Source organism: Cyprinus carpio, chromosome A3, assembly GCF_018340385.1.
Source record: "Cyprinus carpio isolate SPL01 chromosome A3, ASM1834038v1, whole genome shotgun sequence".
NCBI lineage: Eukaryota > Metazoa > Chordata > Actinopteri > Cypriniformes > Cyprinidae > Cyprinus > Cyprinus carpio.
Window position 1 is genome coordinate 33,669,161 of NC_056574.1, and position 27,471 is coordinate 33,696,631.

The window sequence follows — 27,471 nt, forward strand, 5'->3', positions numbered from 1 at the left end:
ACATTTAAACAGTGGCTGTAATAAAAACTTGTTTTCATGAAAGATTTATTCAAATATACATTGAAAAATGAAGACATAAACATATAATACAATGTATATATGTAGTGAAATGCAAATCTCTTTATTTATTTATTCTTGCTAACTAATAAGCAATGGACACTGAATGGCCATGCAACATTAAAAAGTGAATATTTTCGGTTGCTGAAATTCCAGTGCTAAATATCTTTTAAAAAATATGATGATGCCATTAACTCAATTCAGTTCAATTCAAATTCAGTGATTATTTCTTCCACATACAGTAAGTGCTCATTCTAGTAACCTGCAAACTTGACTTCTGAGGCTGCATAGTAGCCACATACACCAGATTTGGATTTCAGTCAGAATTTGTGCCAGTGTGCAGTCTGAGGCTGAGACTAATGCTATGACTGCTACCGTGAGCTTAACAGAGCATCACTTTCATAAACCCTGTAAAACAGGGTAAACGATAGGTACCCTTTACTCACCTGTTGCTTCATGTCAGCATAGGTCTTCTCAGAGCTGAGCTCCACCTGCTTCTTAAAGCTCTCCAGTGCACTCTCAGCTTGCTGGGCCTGACGTCTCTGACTGTCCCGAAGACGAACCAGCTGCTCCTCTTTATCTCTACAACAAAAACAAAAAACAAAAAACAAATTGGGTCACCCTGTGTATATACGTGAGCTTGCACTATTCTTAGTAGTCAGAACACAGAGTCAAAACTCTTCTCAGCTTTGTTTCATGTGCTTTAACATTACTGAGATGGAGCATAAAAAGCAGAATGTTGTGCTTTATATTTATTTTTTATCAGCTGATTGGGGAAGCATTATACGTTCACACAGAGAACTTCAGCACACAAATGTGTGTCTGACGCAAAACAAACAGCATCTCAGACTCATGTCTGACAACAACACAGAGACACAACCGCCAAAAGAGCTGTCAGATGCAAGCCAGACTGCTACAAAGAGCTTGTCAACCTGCTCTCACTGTCTATATCCATGCATGTTTGAATGTGTGTGTGGCAATTCTTGCCCTCCCTCAAATGAGTGTAATTACTGTGGTAATTACTTTTCTTTGTAAGAACAATTCACCAGGGCCTGTGAAACTACATATTAGTAATTAATCAAACTAGTTAACCCGCAAATCCAAAAAAAAAAAAAAAAAAAAAAAAAAAACAGACTGAACAATAATAAAGAGGAAATGTGAATTCAAATATGTGACATTCAATGCTTTGAAACACAAGACATTTAATGCTGGGAATTGTTTTCGTGAAACATTAAGTAAAATCATGATTTACAATAACAACATAAAAACATAAAATTTCAATAATAGTATTTGTTTTTACACAGAACTTTATAAATATACATAAAATACATATATACAGTATAAAGCACTTTCTCTAAATGAACATCTTCATCAGTTCAAGAGAAGGACATCCTTCTTTAGTTATCATCTCATTTAGTATACAAATACAAAGCAGACATAACAATAAGAGGAAATTAAAAACAAAACAAACACAAAAACAAACAAAAAAAGAGTTGGGGACCTTTTTTATTTCTATGGCCTTTTTTCTGTGTAATTTTGGTCTCTCTCATGTTTGACATCAAAAGATCTAGAAATTGTTTCTCCCTGACTGTTGTGTAGTCTGTAATTATTAATCTGTCTTGCAACATGAATGCCTTCAGGGCAGAGCACACACAAAAGAGCCTTCTGCTCATCTCTGATGTGGAGCAACCAGCAGACACAAAAACACAGAAAGAAAGAAAGAAAAATAAAATCAGGCATCTAAACAAGAAAGAAACAAGAAAAAAAAGAAGCCACAAAAATAGCTCTCTCTGAACATTTTGAGACGGTCCAGTGAGAAGAAGGAGCAGCTCATTGCAAGGAAGATAGGATTAGTTAGTTAGCAAGTTAGAGTTGTGGTTCATTTCTGTTTGTTTGTCTTTATGGTGAAGATAACAACAAGATTCTATTTGTGTTACAATAACAGCAAATTTGTTTAAACACACTCAACATGAAACCAAACTGCTCCTTTTCACTTTCTTCATATGTGCTCTGGGTTTTATTGTAAAGAATTAATCAGTGAACATTATTCCTAAGAAAAAAAAACTGAAACGATTTTATTTTTTGGTAGGCGTCATCAAGCCCTCTTATTTTTTAACCCCTCCCTTCTAACCACCTGTCAAAGAGACCACTATTCATCATCCAAACAATTCCTGATGGATAAAATCATATGTTGTTGTACATTCTTTCTTTGCAGTATAGACAAAGTGTGAGCCACTGACTTTTAACTACCCTGTTTGTTTTAATATTGTAATGGATTGTCATAAAGACTGATAAAGGGGATGACGTATGAAGTCTGGCTTCAATACCTAGTGTCCTCAAACATTGACTGGTTGGTCTTTAGTTGTTGTGTTGCATCTGTTTTTTTTTATGTTTTTTTTTCAGTAGTTAACACACACCTGGAGCAGTGGGCAGCCATATTGCTGCAGTTGGGAGCAATATGGGAAGCAGCCAACTGGGGTGCAAGTGGGGGTTCGGTGCCTTGCTGAAGGGTCTCACCTCAGTCGTGGTATTGAGGGTGGAAGAGAGCGGACCTGCTGGACCTGCTGGACCTGAGACTCAAACCCGCGACCTTTGGGTTCCAAGTCAGACTCTCTAACCATTAGTCCACAACCACAACTGCCCCCAAGTACTTCATGGTGTCGAGCCTTTGTCTGAAAATGTGTGTCCTGCACCAAAACCAGCTGGGAACCACTGGCCAAACCAAAACAAAAATAGTGTATTCTGTAATAAACAACATGTGTAACACTAAATACTGCCTTCTTTTGAGAACATAGGCACTGTGACCACCAAAGCATTTTACCGGAGGCTAATGCATATTTTATATTGTTTTCAATGGGAGTGCTGCATTTTTTAAAACACCAGGAGTGTGCCGAGCGCTGAGCATCTTTTTTATCCATTAACCGTAAAAGCGTTTTTTTTTTTTGGTGCCAAATGTTGAAGAATGTTCAACTTTGGATAAAACACAGCACTCATCAGAGTCACTTTTTAGTCAGCTGACCAATCACAGTGGAGGAGGGGCGGGACTAATACTGACCAACCATCACACCCTGCTTGTACTACAATTGAACTGATACAATGGAGAAGTTATTGCTTGTCTCTGAGTATTTATGTCTTTACCAGATATAATTGCCGGACTACCATATAATGGTTATGAAAAGTAAGGCTTGGAGAAACATTTAATTCTCAATGCATCTGCCATATTTCTTCAGCAGATATTCCGTATCATAGCAACCACAGCGTCTAGAAGATCTATAAGTGAGCATCATCAAGTTTCAAGAAGGCAAAGGTTCATCTTATGGTTTATATGTAGGTACTGCTGTGAGAACGCAACAAAGACTGTCCAAGGGTGTGGAAGCGGAGAAGAGCAGACAGTCTGCCACCATCCGTCACAGAGAGGGGTGAGATGAGAAGGCAGAACGAGGAAGGACAAATAAAGCAACGCGGCAGGGAAAGGGGAATGCCAGCTCCGCAGAAGCCGTCGGCTTTGGCTGGGGTTTGTGCTCGAAGAGTGGAGTGGAAGACGAGCAGACTCAAATTAAAGATGTGCCGTCAAACCAGAGGAAATCCTTCTCATCCTGCACTCTTTAAGGGGATTTTTTTGGGGGAAAAGCAGAAGGAAGGGACTTAAGGAAAGAGCGACAGTGCTTCCGCCTAGCCACAAGTCAGACAGAAGAGTCAATTTTCCAAACCTCCTTAACCACAGGACGCCTCCAATTTGGAGAGCAGGACGCTTCGATGGGGAGCTTGTACTGTAAATAAGTCTGGAGATGCTGCTTATTCAGATGCTATGGCCACACAAACGCACCCATTCATTTTCATCCAGGCTGCGTTCAACCCGTCCAACGCCTGAGTCTCTGGCAACCACGGATGCAAAGAACCTGGGCTTGTGACCTTCACGCCACCTGACCCGTGATGGATTCCACAATAAAAACACTTTGTCTCACTATACAATAAAGAACAGACAATTTACCCTACAGGCTGTAGATTTACACTCACACATAAGTGACACACGCAAGTGTAATAACCCATTAGTGTTGGGGAAGACACTTGCTAAAAATAGAAAATACAAAAAACAAGCCTTTTGACAATCATTAATATGTATTCACGTATTTGTTCTGAAATAACTTAATTACTTTAGAATTATCTTTTTTTTTTTTCCAGAGGTAATACATTTTAATAAACCAATAAATTATAGATATTACATATATCAGCTATATTTACCTGCAAAAAATATATATATATTTCCAATTATTATTTTTTTTTTTTTTTTTTTTTTTTTTTCGGGTCAATATTTGTAAATGCCCTGTAAAGCAAAATGCCATGTGGGGACTTCCATTTTTGAGTCATGAAAAGAAAAAAAAAAAGACATGTTTGTGGAAACGAATCAGACTTCACAAATCCCAATTTGTGCTTAAAAGCTTGATTTGGATGGTAATTGTTTCTCATGGGGACATGAGCTTTTTTCAGCATTTACAGGGGTTAGTCTGTGATTTTATTGCCGCCTAAATCCAAAATGTCTGTGTTTTCTCCCACCACCAGCGTTAAATTCCCCGGCCGGAATTACCTACTGTTTTTTGACCTTAAACAATTTAATTGCTGTCTGAATCCACATCTCTGAGTGGAAATTCACCATTTAAATCTCTTCTTTTTTTTTTTTTGTTTATCACTCCCGGACAGGGTAGAGTAACTTTTGCACTTCGCTGTAATTTGCATGCATATTTATTACTGAAATGCTGGAATGTATTTAGAAGAACAATATTTCATAACTGCTCCACCATAGCAAGTGGGAGCTGTTATTGACAAGAAGAAAAGCAGGTAAACATTTGAAACTATTTAACGATCAAATAATAAATAGGGTATTATTAAATATGAGTTTATGCTTATTATTTCAAGCATATGACATTTTACTTACAGCAGACAATCATGCAACTGGCCACGTGAGCACCACATTCCCGGTTCGTAGAACTGGCTTCTCCACTATGAATAAATGGCCATCCGAATCCATGAGTTTTATCAGTATTACAGACGTTCACATGTGAAACAATTACCATTGGAATAGGAATAAAGGCACTAAAATATCTTTATCCAGTATTACATTAATTGATTGTAGATGATTCTTGTTTGATCCCAAATTGGAGTCTATCTTTAAATTCTGATAGAACGTTATTGACTGCTTAATTAATATGGGATTTTTTATTTATATATATACAGTACAGACCAAAAGTTTGGAAACATTACTATTTTTAATGTTTTTGAAAGAAGTTTCTTCTGCTCATCAAGCCTGCATTTATTTGATCAAAAATACAGAAAAAAATCTAATATTGTGATATATTATTACAATTTAAAATAATTGTTTTTAAATGTATTATACTTTAAATTATCATTTATTTCTGTGATGCAAAGCTGAATTTTTAGGATCATTATCACATGATCCTTTAGAAATTCTAATATGATGATTCAATATCAAAGTTGGAAACAGTTCTGCTGCTTAATATTTTTTCAGAACATGTGATACTTTTTTAGGATACTTTGTTGAATAAAAAAAAAAAAAAGAAGCTATGTTTTTAAAATATAAATATTTTGTAATAACAATATACACTACTGGTCAGTAATTTGGGGTCAGTAATTTTTTCTTTCTTTCTTTTTTTTTAATAAAATCAATACTTTTATTCAGCAAGGATGTGTTAAATTGATAAAAAGTGATAGTAAAGAAAATATATTATTAGAATATATATTATTAGAATTTTTTTTTATTTTGAATAAATGCAGTTCTTTTTAACCTTTTATTCATCAAATATATTAGACAGCAGAACTGTTTCCAACACTCATAATAAATCAGAATATTAGAATGATTTCTAAATGATCATGTGATAGACTGGAAGTTACATGTGAGACTGAAGGCTGGAGTAATGATGCTGAAAATTCAGCTTTGCATCACAGGAATAAATTATTTTTTTTAAAGTATATTCAAATAGAAAACTATTATTTTAAGTTGTAATAATATTTCACAATATTACTGTTTTTTTCTGTATTTTTGATCAAATAAATGCAGGCTTGATGAGCAGAAGAGACTTCTTTCAAAAACATTAAAAATAGTAATGTTTCCAAACTTTTGGTCTGCACTGTATATATATATATATATATATATATATATATATATATTTATATATATATATATATATATATATATATATATATATATATATATATCATAAATATCCTATTTGTTACCAAGCATCTGAACGAAACCATCTGGCTAAAGAGCTGTACAAACTCCAGATTATATACGCAACATCTTCATATTAGACTCACATTTGGCCAACACTCCGTCTCTCTGGACATTTGGCTATAAACACACTAGGAGAGACATATGGATTCCAGGTGGATTACACCTCTCCACACCAGTGTAAAGCCAAAGGCTGTCCACTCCATGAGCTCATCATGACGGAATGATAACACATCCAGCACCAGATCAAAGCTGGGCTCCAAAAAAGAGGCAACACATTAAAGCCAGCGAGAAAATGCAAAGCTAAAATTTTCAGCACCCTCAAAAGAGGAGTGCCTCATTCCTCAGTCCCCAGAGAGCCAGAAATGCACAGAAACAGCCTCGCACACTTTACGACTGACATGCAAATACGCACCGTTCAAAAATAACAGCAGCCGCGCATGCATGAGCATGCAGTCTTAATGGTCTTGGTCAAATATGCAGCTATTGATTGACATGTGACTTTCTTGCTTCTCATTTTATACCCAATGTAATGCAATCTCTAGTAGAGTGGGAAGTTCAATGACAAATATATAATTCTTCCAGCAATTTCAGACTATGTTCTGAATACTAATCATACTACAGCTGCCAGATACAGTATGCATTCTGTACAGATAGTGCAAATTTTCTGTATATGTTTATAATACCCACGTGGTCTACATTCTAACTATCCAACTATACTGGGTAAATTATCCTACAATGCAATGGGCTCTACTTGGCATAATATTTCTATCCACTTTATTTTTTTTTTACACAAACCAGGCCATTTGTATAATTTGAATGTGCAAGACTTCTAGTGACATTTATTTATACACAAGTTAAAATTTTTATAAGTTATTTTACATTTATAAAAACAGTCCATTATGCTGCTTTATACTGCAAACTGGTATTTGTTATCATTTTATTTTAATTGGTGTGCAGCGCAAACAGTTTAACCATTTATTGCGCTTTGTTATTCTTCTATTTACCCATAGCAGCTAATTAATTGGAAGTGTTATGCGCTGTAAAATAAGGTGGAAAGTGAGAGATGAAAGTAATTACAGGCACAACTTCTTGACTCATTATTTGTTTTGACTGGCAAAAGTTGAAACATTTTTACATAAATTTAGATAAAAAAACTGCTAAACTGATGACAGATGATAACAGGATGGCACCTTCTAAATGAAAAGCATGATGAGTTCACGAGAAAGTGTAAAGTGTAAGCTAGTATTCCACCCCAAACCCAGCCAGATAGCTTTCAAGTACAGGATCATGAAATCAACATGCAGCTCAGTGTGCCAGCGATATGCATTTTTCTTCTTTCAAACTGCCTGCATGCTTTCAAAAATATTTGCTTCGACAAGCTTTGATGGTGAGAAATTATCTGGCAACTGTTTGTGAAATCTGACTGTTTAACTGCTAAATGTTTTTTTTCTTTTAAATTTGGGATTGACCCAAATAGACATGCAATCACCCAAAATTCTACCCAAATAAGAGTTGTTCTCCAGCGTTGATTGTTGCGACCGTGTGGACCACCGGGTGTGTGTGCTGCTGAATCAGTGAAGTGTGTTACTCTTGGGTGGGATTACATTCAGGGACGCCTCTTAATTAATGTCATTCCCAGTGCAAAAGACACATTCAATGACACACACCATAAACCTCTTGCTTTAAGTGTGGGGCGATTATTCAATGATGTGGTTTGCGTATGATACAAGAAAACAACATCTGCATCCCTTTAAAACTTCCAGAGGAAATTCCAAACACAAGGAATTGGTTCGTAGTTTTCAGCTTAGCACTGAAAGGTTATTTCTGCCGTCCAGATGATAAGTGTGTCTGCATGGCGCCCCCTACAGGCAGAGCATGTGTCTGCAGGAAGCAGGGGCTGATGGTATGCATGTAATGCTCTGTGGAAAGTGTGACTGTGTTCGATTTAAATGCTTTCAGATGCATGAACCAGCGGGCTGTTTTCTCCATTTCTATGCAAAAGGACACGCCTCCCGATTCTCTCCTAGCAACAGCGAACAAATCCCCGCCGAAAGGCCTTCTCTCAATGTGTTTTTGGACACTTTGGATTCATTAATTGATAGTAATGCTTCAGAACATCAGGCATGTGTTAGACACTCATGTATGCAGACCATAAGTTAAAATGAAGGGGAATAAAAATGCACATAATTGCAAAAAAGTAATAACAGATGATGAGAATAAAAGTGTGTTCTTGCCACATATGCAGAACGTCATGTGCCTCTGAAATTCAGTGTGTTTGTAGCATTGGGTGAGTTGCACAAGCATGTATTTGAATCAACTTAACAGATCAAAGCTAAGATCAGATTTTAATCATCTATCCACGATCAAGAGTTTAAAAATGAAAGCGTCTACACAGCAACACATGCAAACTGTTTACCGCCAAGAGCAATACTGCAGACTTTCAATCAGGCAGCACTCAAGATCTGACTCCTTATGCTGAGATGAAGGGTCATGCATGTTTCTTCAACTATGGGCATGTTTGACCCACTTTGCGACTTAAAAATAAAATCGTCAAGCTCTCAATAGCTTATATAGTTTGTCCACTAACAATGAAGAATTATGTCAACATGTCACCATATCTCCTGTGAAATAAGTATCATGTTTGTTCCAGACATGCAAAACAAAGTTCATATAACTCACTATGCATAATGCAAAAATAGTAAGAGTAGTATGCCACTGTAAACACACCCTAACTCCCTGACTCTCCCTTGCTTGGAGCATCAACTGGAGCAGAATGACAAAAATACATCTCCATATCCAAATGAGGCTCTTCTATGCTTGTATTAGCTCAGCAAAAACAAGTTTTGGTAGGAGAGGAGATTTGTGCAAATTCAAATGATGAGTTTAATCTGCGCTTCATCCAGGGAATGCAACACTATCATCTTCAAAATGAGGAACAGAGTTTAGGGCCAGCTGGTTTATTTTTTTGCCTATTCTTATCCTCCGTTTGATCCAGAGGGACTGCAGTGATTAGTCCGTTTGATGTTGGCCTCGTAATCCCCAGGGATGTGCCCCCTTCCCTTCCTCCCCCACCAGAGCTGGACTGGGCAGCAGCCAAGACTCAAAGAGATCCACAGCTGCAGACGTGGGACAACTCAGCCGGGCCAAGCACATACCCCTGTGGCACTCTCCTCATGCGAGTGTACACTGACAATCATGCAGCATTTTAAGACAAACAGTCTATTACATTATTGTCATTTGCAGTGATGGGAACTCAATTGGGCTGTTTAGGTGATGCTGCTGTCTTGCGGAATGTGTGCTTAAACAGAGATAGATGCAAAGCAAAGCATCTCTCTATGCAAATACAAGCATGAATGGAAATAATCCTGAGTTCACTGCCTTGACTGAGAATTATTAAAAAAGACACTATGGGTAAATAAAAGCAGCAGGACGGGACAGGAAAGGGTTTCCAGAGGCATTCAGCTCCAAGAAGATCTTGTATCACCTTCGTCAAAAGTCCAAGACCAGTTTGAAAATTCAGAGCACAACGGTTCGTCATGTATATGCATTTCCTCTGATGATCAGACAGACACGCTGATCCCAAAAAGCTAACTTTTACTTTTTTTCCAAGTGTGGTAGCTCACTATGGTATTGCCATAGCAACAGAAAGTTAAACAACGCACCAATTCTCATTTGCATTGGGATGGGGGAGGTTATTTTGATGGGAAGGGGACTCAGAGAAACAAACAGCTCACCAGCTGCTTGCGTCTACACACATGCATGTTTAAAATCACATGTGCATATCAAAAGGGCACGCAAAAACGACAAAAGTATAAATACTATATTAAAAAAAAAAATACACACAAAAATGATGCAAGTCATGCTAAATATTACATCCATTTTCACAGCCTCTCTGTAACACATAAGCACATGAAAGTGTGTCCAACATTCCAGCCTGTATATAATGCAGTGAGCAGCCAACACTTTATGCGGTTTCATCTCGTTTAAATTTCTCCGCTCATCCTCTGATCTCCGCTATCAGGCGGTGCTCTCTTGATGTGTGTGCTGGCTGACCGTTTGAAGTTCTGCGCTGACTTTAAAGCAGCCAAAAGACCCTGAACGGCAGGTAGGTAGCAGATCGGGGATCCTGGGTGCTCGTTAGCTCAATGACTGTTTAATTAGCTCGAAGAGGACTGCAGTGTAAATGCACTTGCCTATTGACACAAATGGGCATCTGTGTTGTTCATTGCTCATGCAGGGCTAATTTATTCATCCTAAGTCGTGTGTGTCTGACGCACTAACGGGTATGTCAGATAACGGCACTCGTTTCATCTCAACACTTTAAAGCAATGGCGGAGAAAAAAAAAAAAAAACACAATTCAGCAGATGAAAGGACGTGTTGTGCTATACGGAACAAGACATGCAAAACGTCCTGGAACTGTTTTAAATGACATATGTGTCAATGCCAGACCTGATTTCTTTCGCTTAACAGTGGTGTCCCATTTTAGTGTTTTTTGTTTGGTTTTTTTGACAAAAGAGCCAACAATAAACTGCTGTAAGATTTGTTACTACAAGTCATATGTTTAAAATACAATACTGTAGCAGCCTCTATGTTAGATCAATGTGGTTATTTTAAATATGATATAAAATAGTGAAAAAATCTATATATATACAATATATAATTCACAATGTGCTGTAGTATAGTGTAAAAAAAAATGGTACAGTACGTGTCTCTCCCCCCAGGATGAGACAATATTGGAATATGGATATACTTTGGAATATGGTTGTACTTTGATGTTGCACATGCATCTGAAAAACAAAAAAGGGCACAGAGTGAGCTGATGTGAGTGCACAATCCAAGTCTTAAACATGAGACGTGCTTTATATTAAGTGCTTCAAACTAACTCTTAAGCCTATAGTTTACATTACACACTACTGTACATTTTTCATTCCACTGAATTTCATTCTTATGTATGAGAATGGGGGAGACAGGAATGTAAGCTCACATGAATTTAGCTGCCTTCCAAAGTTTTAGTGAAATCTGCCCTGCGAATTCATAGAACATGAAGACGTGTGACCAATAGAACATTGATACATCATGGCATATCCTCTGAGCTAAATTAAAAGAGCGCTAACTTTAAATTTGAAGGATTGCACTGTAAAGTGGAATAGATTGCATGTTTTTTTACATTTTGGATGTATTACATGTTGCAACCGTTGCAGTGTGCATAGAAGTCTAATATCACGGTGGCTTAAAACGCCATGCCCTCCTGACAGATGTGAGTTTTGTTTAATGGATTTTAAAGTTTTTTTCTTAAATGTTTTTTTTTTTTTTTTTTTTTTTTTGCATTCTGTTAATTGAAAGAATTGATTTCGTAATCATTATTGGGCTACAATATCAAAGGCAATAATTAACAATAATTTGTTTTGTCAATTGCAGCCCTATGCTGTAATGAGTTCCTGTTTATTAATTTGATAAATTTACAGTACATACATTATGTAGGCTATTTAAAATGTAATTTAATTGAAATTAAATTTCTTAATTTCATATCATTACACAGTTGTTGTATACATGCATGTATGTAATTATAAAAATTGGCCTTAGAAAGGTTAAAAATGCCCCTTAATAGAAGATCTGTACATGATTTTACACTGTAATTTGTTTCCTCAGAGAAAAGAAACAAGCCGACCCATCCCTAGAGACAGGCACATATTCTGCGGTACCCTTCCTCTTTTGCCTTCTTTCCAAAAATGTGTTGATGAAAACACATTTTAAGTTATACTGGGACAAAGCCACCGAAAAAAAAAAAGAAAGTGTGTCATGGAAATGTTTTCTGTAAAAACTGTTAATTAAGAACCAGGTCTTGTGCTCCAGGAGATGATGATGTCACATGTCCACTGGCAAAGTTAATGACTGAAATCTAATTAAACACGTACAGTGACTGCCAAGAGTGCGTGATGCACCAGGACAAGGGCCAAACAAACAAACAGCAAATAATGAGCTCATCGGTGGGCCGAGTCCAGCCTGATGTCATTCTTCAACATAAATGGGAGGTTTTCCACCAAAGTTTAGACACTGTAAATAATCTCACATCTGCGCCTGTTGGGTATGTTGAGCATGGCACGCAGCTTATCAGGGGAGTTTTGCAGATTTTCCGGGAGTGACAGTGAAAAAGTGAGGCCAGACGTACTCGAATAGCGCCTAACCTGAAGTGTGTGATTCCACCCTGCACACAAACCCTGTAAGCTTCCTCAAAGGATGGCCTTCCTAACCACTTCCACATCTCCCGCTGCATTCCTGCGGTTGGGAACGGGCTCCGGGAGCACAGGCAGTAACCCCACGCTAGCTCCACATCTAAGGACTCTGCTGTGGGCCAGGAGATGGCCTTCCCAAAACAGGACTTAGAGCAGAGCCTCTTCCACAGCCCCATAATCCAGTCCAGACCACAGCATTGTTCACATTTTAATGGTCTCGGCTAGCACACAACAATACTGGAGCACTGCTGGATATTATGGCTCCAGAGCAGTCAGGGATGCAAGACTGACCAAATATTGCCCTTGGACACTTAAATGAGAAGCAGCATTTAGTGTATCCAAATAACAGTATAATAAATAATTGTAACTATATTAAACTATTTTATGCAAGGTTTATTTTAACTACTTGTAAAATGCTACTAATAAACCTTAACTGAAATAACATAATATATATATATATATATATATATATATATATACAGTATTCAGACCCCCTTAAATTTTTCACTCTTTGTTATATTGCAGCCATTTGCTAAAATAATTTAAGTTAATTTTATTTTCCTCATTAATGTACACACAGCACCCCATATTGACAGAAAAACACAGAATTGTTGACATTTTTGTAGATTTCTTAAAAAAGAAAAACTGAAATATCACATGGTCGTAAGTATTCAGACCCTTTGCTGTGACACTCATATATTTAACTCGGGTGCTGTCCATTTCTTCTGATCATCCTTGAGATGCTTCTACACCTTCAATTGAGTCCAGCTGTGTTTGATTATACTGATTGGACTTGATTAGGAAAGCCACGCACCTGTCTATATAAGACCTTACAGCTCACAGTGCATGTCAGAGCAAATGAGAATCATGAGGTCAAAGGAAATAACTAAAAAGCTCAGAGACAGAATTGTGGCAAGGCACAGATCTGGCCAAGGTTACAAAAAAATGTACATTAATAAGAAAAAATGGCTGCAATATAACAAAGAGTGAAAAATTTGAGGGGGTCTGAATACTTTCTGTACCCACTGTGTGTGTGTGTGTGTGTGTATATATATATATATATATATATATATATATATATATATATACCAGCTCATATATATATATCATTTAAGGAGAAGACTGTACTAATGGATTTGATGGACTCAGATCACATAAGCCACACGTACCTGAGTGAGTCCTCCATCTTGCTCATCTTCCTCTTGCTGTCGGCTCGTTCCTTTTCCAGCTCGGCCTGAAGCGTCTGCAGCTGTGACAGGACAGGAGAAATGTCAATCACTCAACACGCTTTATCAGCTCCCGCCTTCAGCAGAACTAAACAGAGCTCATCTAATTTTTTAAAGGTCAGAGGTCAGCCGTGAGCAGCCGCTAGCAGACGGCTGGCCCGCAGGTGTATACCGCCTCTGCTTTGCAGATGTGCCCTTGACAGAAATCCAACTCACAGTCCTGCTTTATGACCGGACCGGCCCTTTGAAGGTGGGGCGGCAGGCAGCAGCCAGGTGTCTGAGACTGATCTTAAAACATATCTTCACCTAATTTTGTCGGCCCAATTATTAAATCAGCCTTTTTTATGACAGTTCTGAAGCTTTGAAGACTTTTGAAAGGGAGACATTTTGCAGCAGCTTATATTAAGTCTTATAATTAGTGGGGCAATCAGGTCAGACTATGACTGTCCAGTTATGCCCCTACTTTCATTTGGGAAAATACTTGAGACCCTCATAAGGCTATGCTTCGACAAACACCAACTGGTCTTTGTTTCCACCAGGCATTTTTGGTGATCTGATCACAAGTGATCAGTGCTAAATACAGGTGTAAGCAGGGTCTAAAATGTTTTGTGGTCAGATCACTGAATTTACATACGCCTACTCGCCGCCCAAAAGTGGCCGAAGGAAACACGTTTGAAACGCATAATAATAATATAAATGGTAATGCATCTCACCTGACCACTTGTGATCAGATCACCGAAAACGCTGAAAATCTTAATACCAGTTGGAAACAGGGCTTTGTTATCAGCACTATATTTTACAGACTCAAATGTTCACATGATAAAATAAAAGCTGGAATACACAACATGACTTTTAAAATCTGAACAGATTTTTAAAACACTAGGCATCAGAAACTTACCGACTTTGTAGTGACAATGGAAAAAACTGGTCATCATACACTACACAACTGGGGATCACACTCTACCAGACTTTCAAGTCATTCCGATAGCAACTCGTGCACCTTGTTGCTAGGAGACACATATTAATGGATGCCCATTTTCCACAAGTTGATATGATTCTTTAGGGTCTTAATGAAAAGTCTGTAACATAGTTTGGTTAAAAATTACTCAATCAAAAACAAAAACACCACATTAACATTTCCAAAAACAGCTCTTTTCAGAGCAAGCCGTTTTGTTGCATTTTCCTTTTAATGTTAATGAGCTCTGCTGACCCCGCCCCTCTCTTCAGAGCCACTCTCTGAGGCACAGTTTACTTTAGGCGCATTCATCATTAAACTTGCAAATTAGCACATTATTAGGAAAGGCGATTTGCAAAGATTCATTAAAAAACCTTACACTAACTTCTTCTGTAGGTGAAGCTGGATCACAAATGATTTGCGCGAACATAGACGCATTTAGGCAGATCGGGGGCACATTCCCTTCAGAAACAAATGTTATCTACTGCGTCTTCAGCGACTCAGATGTTGGGAGTAAATGACGACTGCTATGTTCATTATTACAACAGAACACCTCAATCGCTTAGGAGACATTCTTGTCTAATTCTGCTCCGGCAGTGAAAGAGTGGCAGACTGATGACAGTCACTCAGGGCGGGTCTAAGGTAAGACGCCAGTCCAGTTTGTGCTGAAACGCCACTGTCAATCAATTTATCGTGAGAGGGGCCTGTATTTGTGACGTCACACAGACAGGCATCTGAGATTGGCTCGATTTCAGAAAGGGGAAATGATTTGTGAACTCCTGACTTTATTTTTTCTACAATTCTACAATCAGCTGCAACTGAAGGCAACTCACTTTACTAAACTATACTTTTGAGAGCAGGCACATATAATGAGTGTCTGTATGTTTCTTTATAATCAGTGACACTTGCTTTGATTTTTTTATATAATTATATGTCCAAAAAACTTATAAAAAATATGATATGGGTTAAATATAATATTGTTTTTGTGAATAATTACCTTTTTGTCATTGATGTTTTGCAGGTCTGTTCTCTCTTGCTGCATCTCATTCTCTTGGTGCTGTTAATAAATAAATCAATCAAAACAAAAGGTTTTCATGTTTTGAGCAGTTATTACTTGGCAGCCCAATTATAAATAATTGTTACTTCTGTAGTATGGCATATTTCTGATTGAAATATGATTTTCAATGAAAAATGTGGGGCTTGAGTTTATACATGGGGAATTCATTGAATAGTGAAAAATAAGCGGTTGATGGAGGGGTTCCAATGATAAGGAAAGCAAGCAAGGTATTATGCACTGATATTTTTTTTTTTTTTTTTTTATCTCAAAGAAATATATGTTTTCTCTAGAATAACATGCACTGATGAATTTTCATAAGACAACCAAGGTAAACTTTGATTTCATGTTGAATTTATGGGCCGTTCACATTGACAGACTTGCATGATTTGAGCGACAAATTTGATTTGGACTTTTAAAGGGTTAGTTCACCCAAATATTAAAATTATGTCATTAATGACTCACCCTCATGTCGTTCCAAACCCGTGAGACATCCGTTCATCTTCGGAACACAGTATAAGATATTTTAGATTTAGTCCGAGAGCTTTCTGTCCCTCCATTGAGAATGTATGTACGGTATACTGTCCACGTCCAGAAAGGTAATAAAAAACATCTTCAAAGTAGTCCATGTGACATCAGAGGGTCCGTTAGAATTTGTTGAAGCATCGAAAATACATTTTGGTCCAAAAATAACAAAAATTACGACTTTATTCATCATTTTCTTCTCTTCTAGGTCTGTTGTGAGCGCGTTCACAACACTGCAGTGACGCTGCTGACGTGTTTTCTTTGTTATTGGGCGCACCAGAAAACACATCAGCAGCGTCGTACGTCAACAGTCACAGCAGTCGCGTTCACAACAGACCCGGAAGAGAAGACAATCCTGAATAAAGTCGTATTTTTTGTTATTTTTGGACCAAAATGTATTTTCGATGCTTCAATAAATTCTAACGGACCCTCTGTTGTCACATGGACTACTTTGAAGATGTTTTTATTACCTTTCTGGACATGGACAGTATGCCATACATACATTCTCAATGGAGGGACAGAAAGCTCTCTGACTTAATCTAAAATATCTTAAACTGTGTTTCGAAGATGAACGGAGGTCTTACGGGTTTGGAACGACATGAGGGTGAGTCATTAATGACATAATTTTAATATTTGGGTGAACTAACCCTTTAACATTCTGCAAATGAGCAGTGATGTGATGCAATGACTTTCAACGGAACTGAAGTCAGTGGATTGGCAAAATACAGCAGCCAGATGTTTGTTACTGTGTTTCAAATTGTGAATCCCCCCCAATAACGAGGGCAAAGTGCAGTATGAATATCACCTACAAACAACGACTGAGGCCTTACTGTCAGTATGAAATGGTGTAAAAAAGTGTGAGCGACTGACCCTGAGCTGTTTCTGTCTCCTGTTTTCAGCTTCCTGTATCTGCTGTTTGAGGTGAATCACGGTCTGCTCCAAATCTTCAATCACCTCTGATGCCTGACAACAAGACAAACTACATTCATAATATGCTATGAACCCATACACTGTAAGATTACAGACAATCTCTGACATCAAAAACACTGAGATTAGCTCAGTTCCAAAACCTAGCAGACTGCCTTCCAGCACATCCAGTACATAAAAAAGTAGACTGAAAGTATACGCTTCTTATTTTTAATTTAAAAGAACTACACTAATAGCAAAGTCAAATAAACTTTATTTGGCACATCAGTCATGGAATACATTTTGACAAGCTCAGTGCACTATCCAAGAGTCAATTATAAACAGACTTTTTAGGACAGAAAAATCCCTAGTATTTCTGCATTTTTGTGGTTGTAAGAATATCTCAGAATCCTAATACAGCTCATGTTAAATTCATACTGTAGGAATCAACTGTGAGTTTTACTTGACACTCTTCTGCACTTCATGTACGTAGAAATATTTGGATGGAAACAGCTGATCAATAATTGAGTTTCAGTTCAGTCACTTCATTTGGGGTAGGATGCTGCAATAGAAAGTAGCTGTCGATGTAAACAGCAGAAAGCGAGGCAGGGTTTATAACAGAGCAAATATATCAGGAATCTTTCCTAAGTTTGTATATCAAGTTAATTCAGTTAAAGCAATGCTCTCGGCTCAATAACAAAATGAAGCTGTCAATTATCACAGGGGTTAATAGTGAGTAAAGCATGTGCAGGTGTGAGAGGTGAGTGAAGATACATGCCTTGGCTGCAGAGAGGGCATGCTCCTGCTGGAAGTGGCTCATGTCAGTGTTATGTCTGGCCTGAAGTTTCTGCAGTACGTCTTCATGCTGGTCTCTCATCTGCTCCATTTCCCTCCGCAGGGATACGCTCCTAAATCATACAAACAACTTGTTATTAGAGTGATAAAAAACTTGAAACACAGTAGCTCCAATCTCTTCACACAATTACACTGAATTAATTTCACTGAGCTAATTGCAATGCATTGTGGGACTGCATTTTATGTGAAGGATATATATGCAGTCAGGTGTGTTTATGATGCCGTAAATCTGTTTTGGAGCACAGCTATGATTTTACATCAAATCTCTGAAGCCGCGATCAGTCATATCTGAGCTTTTTGGGCTGATCAGGTGGTTTTCCTGTACCTGTGGTTGGCTTCTTGAAGCTCAGCGCTGATGGAGGCGATATGAATCTCTAACTCGGCTTTCTCCTGAGTGACCTTCTGCCGGAGCAGGTTCCCATTCTCCACCTCCACCGAGAGCTGCTTCACCCGTGTCTCCAGCTCATGCAACATCTGCTCCTAGAGGAACCAAACAGAAAAAAAGATAAGAGAAAGAGACTGAGGAAGTATTGTAGAATGGTTTATTCAAATAGTTCACACAATGCTGCAAAACATTTTTTTTACTCTTTCATCAATGGCAATCCATGTTTTCATTGTTATACGGTAGGGGGCGCTATTAGGCATTTTCTGAAATAGTACGGAATCTCTGGATCCAAAAACAAGTGAAGAAGACATTTACATTACATTTAATGTAAAGAAGCAGAAACAAGTGATACAATCATTGTTTTGCTTGTAAGCTAACATAGTATATAAGCATAACAAACAAAACTACACATGACTGCAAGCCTTGAGAGTGTTGATCGACACAATCTTCTCAATCTATGTTCTTATAGATCCTCAAGATGGCGTTGCGTCCACACGCAGCGGCTTCTCTCTGTCCTGTCAGAACGGTGTTTTCGTGTTTTTTTGTCGGAGTTTTTTTGTACGTCTTCATCGCGTCTAGGTCCAGGTCCTAAAACCACCCACCCCCACTAACATACGATGACATGCACCAGTCACTTTGTGCAGTATATTGCATGTTAATTTATTCATACAACAAGATATTCTAGGAGCCATGAAACTTTGTGAAAATGATCCAAAAGGCTGGCACTATCTAGCAACTTAAAATGCTGACGGGGAAAGAGTTAATGTATAGTGCTTTACACAATAAGGCTGTTTAAAAGGAGCTTCACAGCAAATAAGCAGGAAAATAACTGTTAATGTAACAAAGTTGTTTTAAATGAGTTCAATATCAATGTTGCAAAGTGCATCAGTTAAGAAACAAACTCATGTATGTATCACTGTTTCCACAAAAATATTACGTTTTTAACATTGATAATAATAAATGTTTCTAGAGCAGCAAATAAGCATATTAGAATGATTTCTGAAGGATCATGTGACACTGGAGTAATGGCTGCTGAAAATTCTGCTTTGCGTAACAAGAATAAATAAAATTTTTAAATATATCAGTGCTGTCAAATGATTAATTGTGATTAATGGCATCCAAAATAAAAGATTTTGTTTATATAATATGTGTGAGTGTGTACTGTATATATTTATTATTTATATATAAATTAAATACACAAACATACACGTATAATTGTTTTAAATATTTATATTTTATATTTATATTTACATTAATGGTATTATAATGTTATACTAAAACTAAAAGAATGGAAAAACCCTTAAAGGGATCATATGACGTTGCTAAAAAGAACATTATTTTGTGTATTTGGTGTAATGAAATGTGTTTATGCGGTTTAAGGTTCAAAAAACACATTATTTTCCACATACTGTACATTATTGTTTCTCCTCTATGCCCGCCTTCTGAAACGCGTCGATTTTTACAAAGCTCATCACTCTGTAAAGCGAGGTGTGCTGTGATTGTCCAGCAATCCAGTGTGTTGTTATTGGCCGAATGCATCAAGTGTGTGACATAAATGTTACGCCTCAACATATTGTTTTGCCGTGTCCAGCTGGAGCAACGAGACATAAATATAAAAACCATTATAAACGTAATATAAACACGTTCGTGTCTTCTAGTTGTGTCTTCTTTTGGAAGGCAAAAACAAAGTAGTTTTGCTTTCTCAACGAAACAGCATCACACACCCTGGCCTTGAGTGAGCAGAGGCCGGAGGCCTAGAGTGAGCCGCAGTCTAGAGTGAGCAGAGACCAGCTTGAGTGAGCGGAGGCGGGCAGCTTGAGAACAGCGCGGCCGGTGGATTCGACGAAGGAGCTTGCAGCAACCACATGTGATGACCCTGGGCTGGAAAGCCCATCCGTTGATCCACAGTGCAAAGTTGATGTATTTCCTAAGAGATCAGTACGGATCCGCTCCATGCATGACGAAGCGGATATCGTCCTTTTTGGAAGGCCAAACAAAGTCGTTTTGCTTTCACAGTGAAACACACAGTGTCTATACGACATGGCGGCGGCGGCGGCAACAACAATACTACAATGAAAATAAAAGGTATGCCTTTTTTCTTTGCTTGAACATCTGGGTGGCATTATGCAAATCTTCCCACATACTGATGTAGATATGTGGGGGCGTGTTAGAACGAGCCATTTTAGGGGGGTGTGGACGAGTCTTAACTTTATAAAGTAATTGTGGCATCAATAATTGTAAATCACGATTAGAAATTTGATTAATTGTGCAGCCCTAATTTCACGTTACTGTTTTACTGTCTTTTTGATCAAATATATTGCAACCTTGTTGAGCATGAGAGACTTCTTTCAAAAGCATTAAAATATCTTAATTATTCCAATTTTTTTACCGGTACTGTAGCTCACAACTTTTTCAAAAAAGTAGCTTTGAGTGTAGTTGGACTACTTTAAATTATGTGTAGCTTGTATCTCGACTACATCTTCACAGTAGCTTCCCAACACTGATTTCCACTACAAAGAGACAGCACAGGAAAGCAGTTAAGATCTCCTGAAAGAGGAATTCTTCTGTAGATGTGATAGTGAAAGTTGAACAGTTCAGTAACAGTGAGCTTAAACAGCTTTCGAACCGCATTCATGGCCACAACACCATCCTCATCCACCTTCAAAGATCACTGGAGATCATCTTTCAAACAGCCTCAAATCTGATGCACCTGTGGGCCTCTGTTCTTTAGCACAACCCAGAGCATGCTGGGAATGAATATGAAATAAGCATGTGAAGCAGATCAGCAGCCAAGCATGGCTCAGCCCTCAAAGAACATCTAGCATGGTTTTCTTCATTAGAAAATGAGACAACCATATATGACGAAATGCAGGAAAGGGAAAACTTTCCATGGGACAGCAAGTGCTGTTAAACCAAAACCAGACAGACTGCCTGAGCAGAGCTCAAACACACACACACACGCTCGTGTCTCATTGTTAATGGAGGCCACTGTCCCGTGCGTGGCGGATGGAATGCAGGCTGATATGAATGATGACAGATTATTGATTGAAGATACACAGCCGAGATGATGAAAGTGGCCAGTGATGAAAAGTACAGCTTTCTTAATGCAACGTCAGTGTCAGAACGCTGAAAAATAGGTCTTTGTTAACTCCCAGTGTGAAATGTGGCATGATCTGAAAGAGTATTGCTTGTGCTATGACGCACGCTGGTAATTAATACACTGACCCTGATAGCACATGCCAACGGCACATAAAAACATCTTGTCACAGCCTGAGCCATTCAACAATCAGCGTAGCCACCCATCCTACTGTAATTGTTCATTTAGGTAGTGAGGAATATTAATTACCAACATGGAGACTATAGGGTTGGGGTTTATTTAAGGGTTAGTAGTATATTAATTATGCTTAATTTACTGCTATTACTACAGTAAGTACATGTAACATTTGTAACAAGGACACTGTAAAATAAAGTGTTACCAATAATTCTAACTCTTAAAGATCTGGCTTATTACTTAATCAAGTATTTACTAAAATAGTAGCTGCTGGGTAAAATATGTCATGTTTTGGGGTAAGCTGTGTGTAGTAAATTGATCACTTCTCTTCTAATTTCATGAGGCTAAAAAAAATAAAAAATAAATACAAATAAAAAAATTTTTCTGTAAACATTTTGAACTGATTTAAGTAACCACAATCTCACATCTCTCAACTTTATCTGTCTTAATTACTGAACTGTTATTGAGTGTCAGTCAGAAACAGCTGTTGATGTAAATGTGATTGTGATAAAAGCTTCTTATTGTTAAACCCTGTGCATGAGACGGGACACGTCTTTATCCTTTTAATCACACGTGCCCTCATCTGTGAGCACATCTCATGGACAGGAGGATGTTACCTTTAAAAGCACTTGCTCCACAAAAGAGAGGTGGAGAGGATCTGCTTTCCTAGACACACACACACACACACACACACCACTCTCTGAAGACACGAATCAACAATTGTTTGATGAATACTCAATTTAAACAAAGTGAAAATAGATGCATATCTCATCAGGCAGACATATTGTTGGCTCCAACTATGTTTATCTTCTAGATTTTATAGGGGTATAAGTTACACTTCAATAGCTTTTTTTTTTTCAGAAGTCTAATGATCTAGGTTACTTTCACTAGAAATGCTGTAAAAATTTATTTTGTATACAAACACTTTCACCTGCTGAGATTTTACGCAAAATGAAATTATGCCCCACCAAGTTGCTGAATACTGAATAGAAGAATCTAATTTTCCACGATAAGACTCATTTAAGCGATCGCAAACTGAAAATGTCATTATATTTGCTCTGTGTTATATTAGGAGGCACATGCATATTGCTTGTGCTTTACTTTGGGAGTCAAATACGTAAATAAAGGATAATTCATCACATGATCTGCCCCATGGGTACTGAGAATTGATATCACAATGGTAACGCTAGATCACATTAAAGGGGGGCTACAATGGTGTTTCATGTATTCAGAGTTGTTCACAGTGTTAAAGAGATGGATTCTCATGCTAAACATGGCCAAAGTTTAAAAAAATAATTTGAACGAATGATGGATATCTTACCTCCGGGTTGGTACAAGTTTCGGCTGTTTTTTTTTGATTGTGGATTTAATGACATAGACAATGGTGGAACTCCTTATATGAGCATTTCTCTCGGAAAAAAGCTTCCCAAAGAACCCAGCGTTACACGAACAGTGGATGCAATTAGTTTTTCTGGGGAAGCAACGGAGTGTAGCAAGTGCGTTTGTGTGTTCTCGTCATTTCAGTGATGAATCTTTTATAAACAAGGCATAGGTCGACGCAAGATTTGCACATCGTTTGCTATTAAAACATGGAGTGGTCCCAGTGATGTAAGTACAACTGCATCAGATTTCTGTCTTTTGTTGGAAATCAGCACATAAGTGAATATATGTTAATGTAAACAACACGAAACATCAGTATTATAGCTCTGCCCACAGCACGCCTCCAGGAGCTCGGCTTTTTCCAGAGAGAATCGGAAAGCTGTATTTTTCTTTCATAAATATGATAAAACTAAATACTTTTTGGAGATATGAAGGATGCAGTACTACTCTATAGGTACTCAAGATTAACATGAGATTAGGTGAAACTGTGTATGTTATGTACCCTTTAAACATGTAAGACAGGCCACACGTAATGTTGAGACTTGGTTCATTCCAGCAATGTATCTGACCAGCAACCAGCTTTTTTTTTTCTTATACCAACAATATAAATGCTTTCATTTTTGTATATCAAGTGATAATGATCATAGTGCATATATTCCTAAAAATATAAGTTCCAAAAAGTTATTTTTCGTTCCCTAAAGAGCCTTTAAAGTAACAACAATGACATAATGCAAGGCTGGCAGTGATAGCCATTTTTAAATACATTTGGTATAAATTTAGTAGCAGAGCTACTGCAAGCGATTTTCAGTGCTGGAAACCCATTAACCCTTTGCTGAAACTTCCGCATTGCCATGGAGAGCGCAGGTCACGGTCAAGCTTCCAAGTGCTTTGGAATGTTGGAGAAAGCAGCGCAGCTAGTGTTTTCCACGCATTTTTAGGTGCGACGTGAACGGCCCCTGCAATGTAATGGCTTTTGTGCAATGGAATGGTTCCTTGGACGTTAAAGGTTCTTCACAGAACCTTTACTTTTAAGAGTGTAGTTTGATTGTTTTGGACAAATGGAGGTTAGACCAATGGATACACTCAGAATCACTTAGACTGGCTGGTCTTCACGTCTCTCAGATACAGTCTGTGCTATGACATCAATGCATTTGAAGTCATCAATCTCCATTGAGCCCTGACTGTGATGAATACATATCTTGTCATCAATATTCAATGTGTTGCTTTCTCTATTGAGGACTGACATTTGCACCACCAATGAACGTTAGGAATAATAAGCAAAAGAACAGCTGTGCCAACTTTTGACACGGCCCCATGCAAGAAGCCACAGGTAAACAGACTAGCACCCGTTGGTGCCCCAATCTCGCCCCTCCAGAAGATATGAAACGTGGACGATGTGACTCCGCGTAGCTTTGAAGAGCTTTTTTGAGAAATCAGGATAGCACCAGAGCGTGCTGCACAAAAGAATGATGAAAGAACGAAAAATAAACAAAGGCTTTCAAAGGCTGGAGTATTGTGACATCAAACGCAAAGTAGAAACAACACACAGCATCTCACCTCAGCTGACATATTGACAACAGCAGCCTATGAGGAGAGAAGAGGTAAGATGGGGGGTGGGGGGGTTTTGGGTGGAGAGGCTGGCGAGGTCAGCCTAAATCAACAGAATGGGAGAACCTAATTTCCAATGACAGAAGGGCCTTTCATCTGGGGCCCTGCCTGGAAGTGTGCTGTGTTTAATTATTAAAGAAGGGTTTTACTCTGTAGGGTCGGCATGCATTTGAAGTCTCTTAAATTCAGCCCTGCTGACAGACCACGGCCGGCCGTCTCAGTGTGTGCCCTTACCTGTATGACAGCCACTGAATGCTAATTTGTAACAAGCAAAACTTATTAGGCCTGTTTCATGGACGGACGCGCGTCCCAGCTCATCTCAGAGCATCGCAATGCTTTGGTCCCTCAAGTGGGGTGGGTTCAATCAACGGCTCTAAGACATGCTTTGCTTCAGGCACACCCTGAATGTACACACAAGACTAAGTTTACTAGGTGAGAGGAGAGGAGAAAAGACAAAAACAAAGAAAGGTACTCCACAAAATGCACACAAATGCTTCTCCAATGTATTACAAGGGTGTCTTTCTATGGTGCTGTGGCAGTAACAAACCTCAGTACTCAAGGGGACGATAGTTTTTCCTTTAAATGTATATGCCATTAAACCAGATGGGTTGCTGTCCATGTTGGCAGCTGTAAACATGTCAAACTGTTCGAACTGTTGCTCCGCAGGCCTGGTTATACAGATGTGCTATAGCACCATCAAACAAAAGCAAGAGCACCCTCAACTGAAGCTGTAATAATAGTAAATAATAGTGTTGAGCACTGTAGCCAATCCCACACATCTGTTGATCTCTTGAATACAATGACCAAATGCTGGAGTTTTCATTTAGTGCTTTGTTCTACTTGCTTGTGAATCCTCTCATTATAACAAACAAAAGTGTATATTCAATGTAAATAAGACTCTCATTGTGGAGTGTAGTCAGCTTCAGTGATTATAACGTTAGTTTTAAGAGTACAGCAGAACTCTGTAAGATCGCAATGAACTGAAGTGATTCTGAGTAATTTGATTCTGGACATAGGCCTCCCTGTTGTTCCACCATGATAGTAGCTGACTTAAAAGAGAAAGTCATTGAAGAAAGACTATGCTGATGCCCCCTTGCTTCATCACTAAAAATGCCACTAGTATTTGCATAACATTTTGACTTCCATTCTGACACATTTTAGAACGCAACAACGTTTGAAATTGAGCACATGTATCTAGAAGCTACATAAGAGCGTGAGGCATGGCACATTTCCATTGAACAGGGTTGATGGGATGCCACAAGTCTCAATATAATATTGAACCATACAATACAACATGCACGGTTCAATATGGGTTTGTGAATTTCGATTTTTTTTCGGCTTTGCATTTAAATAATTTCTGTGTGTTTTATTTCTCTCCGAACTGGCTCTGCTTGTATGTGCCCATGAGTCTACGTGCTGAGAGGAAAAACGCCTCCCCGCTCTGCTTATAATGTACATTTGAAAAAGCAACACATGCCAAACATCTTTCCTTGTAATGACTTGCAATAAGAAGCGTTTCTAAACCTGTCCTCCAACAAAAATAGAGCATTATATCATTTTTACTCCAAAACATCAGTCAAATGTTTGAAATAACTTCCTTTTGCGATCTGATGTGGCTTCTTATCACAGAATGAGGCAGAAAATATATTATATTCTGTAATAAAGGCTATGTCAATTAGCAATGGACTACAAATACACTTAATTATTATGAAAACACCCATTATGGCTTGAAGAACACAGATAAACCATACAGTGTTATAGTCGTGTGTTTATTGTCTTCATGTGTGTTTGGTTCAAGCGTTTCTATCTTCTTTTCATTCAGTTACAGCAGGGGTGTCAAACTCAATTCCTGGAGGGCGGGAACCCTGCAGAGGTTAGATTCAACCCTAATTAAACACACCTGATCCAATCAAGTCCTTCGGGCTTATTTGAAAACTACATGGTATGTGTGTTGGAGCAGGATTGGAACAAATCCTGCATTAATTGAGTTTGACACGCTGAGTTCCAGCGATGCCAATGCCTTTGTCCATATTAGGGATTTCCTGGAACATCATGAGTTCTATTACTTCTGTGATGCACATGTGGAGTTTCTGCGCGAGGGTGCCCTCCAGCTTCCGGTACGAATGAAACAGACATTACATGTGTTTATAGAGGTCAATACTGCCCATTTCATCCTATTTTGGGTAAAAATAGGGAAAACAATACTTCTCTCAAAAAGAAATTTGAAGTAGACATATGATAATCCATGTTTTTATCCAGTGTACTGTTTTTTTTTTTTGTTTTATTTGTTTTAAAAATCGCAAATCACACACACACAAAAAAAAAAAAAAAAAAACACTCTGATGTGCGAAGCAATCAGAACCGAACCAAATCGAAATCCGTGGTTAAAAAACCAAGGTATGTATTGAACCTTGGGCTGCACTGTAACTGAACAATAGGGTGACCAAACGTGCCATTTTACCAGGACACATCCTGGCCAGGATTTCTATATTGCCTAAAATATCCACGTTTTGGCTTTGTTTGCGCTGCACAGACCAATTGTTGTATGACAAAGTACTATGAGCGCTCTGGTGAGCAGACGGCTTCTTGTGCTTTTGAATCATTCTCACTGTACTTTGATGTCATACACCAATCGGTATGCTCAGTGCTGCTTCAAGTCCAACACTAATATGTACACGTATTTGCATCGCTTTGACCATTCTCTGTAGATCCCACCTTCTCACACACCACGATTGGTCAATTACGTACAATGTCTGCATGTTACT

General features: G+C 38.2%; 1 protein-coding gene across 7 annotated transcripts in view; it reads right to left on the reverse strand.

Moving 5' to 3' along the window:
• LOC109053865 (centrosomal protein of 112 kDa-like) overlaps positions 1 to 27,471 on the reverse strand; it is a 178,200-nt gene that overhangs the window by 113,760 nt on the left and 36,969 nt on the right. For all 7 annotated transcript variants that reach the window (XM_042731031.1, XM_042731025.1, XM_042730999.1 and 4 more), the window contains 6 exons: positions 18,388 to 18,542; positions 17,986 to 18,115; positions 17,172 to 17,264; positions 15,720 to 15,779; positions 13,711 to 13,790; positions 504 to 639 (listed from right to left, as the gene is read on the reverse strand). In XM_042731031.1, the coding sequence (XP_042586965.1) occupies positions 504 to 639; positions 13,711 to 13,790; positions 15,720 to 15,779; positions 17,172 to 17,264; positions 17,986 to 18,115; positions 18,388 to 18,542 (654 nt within the window). The remainder of the gene's footprint in view (positions 1 to 503; positions 640 to 13,710; positions 13,791 to 15,719; positions 15,780 to 17,171; positions 17,265 to 17,985; positions 18,116 to 18,387; positions 18,543 to 27,471) is intronic.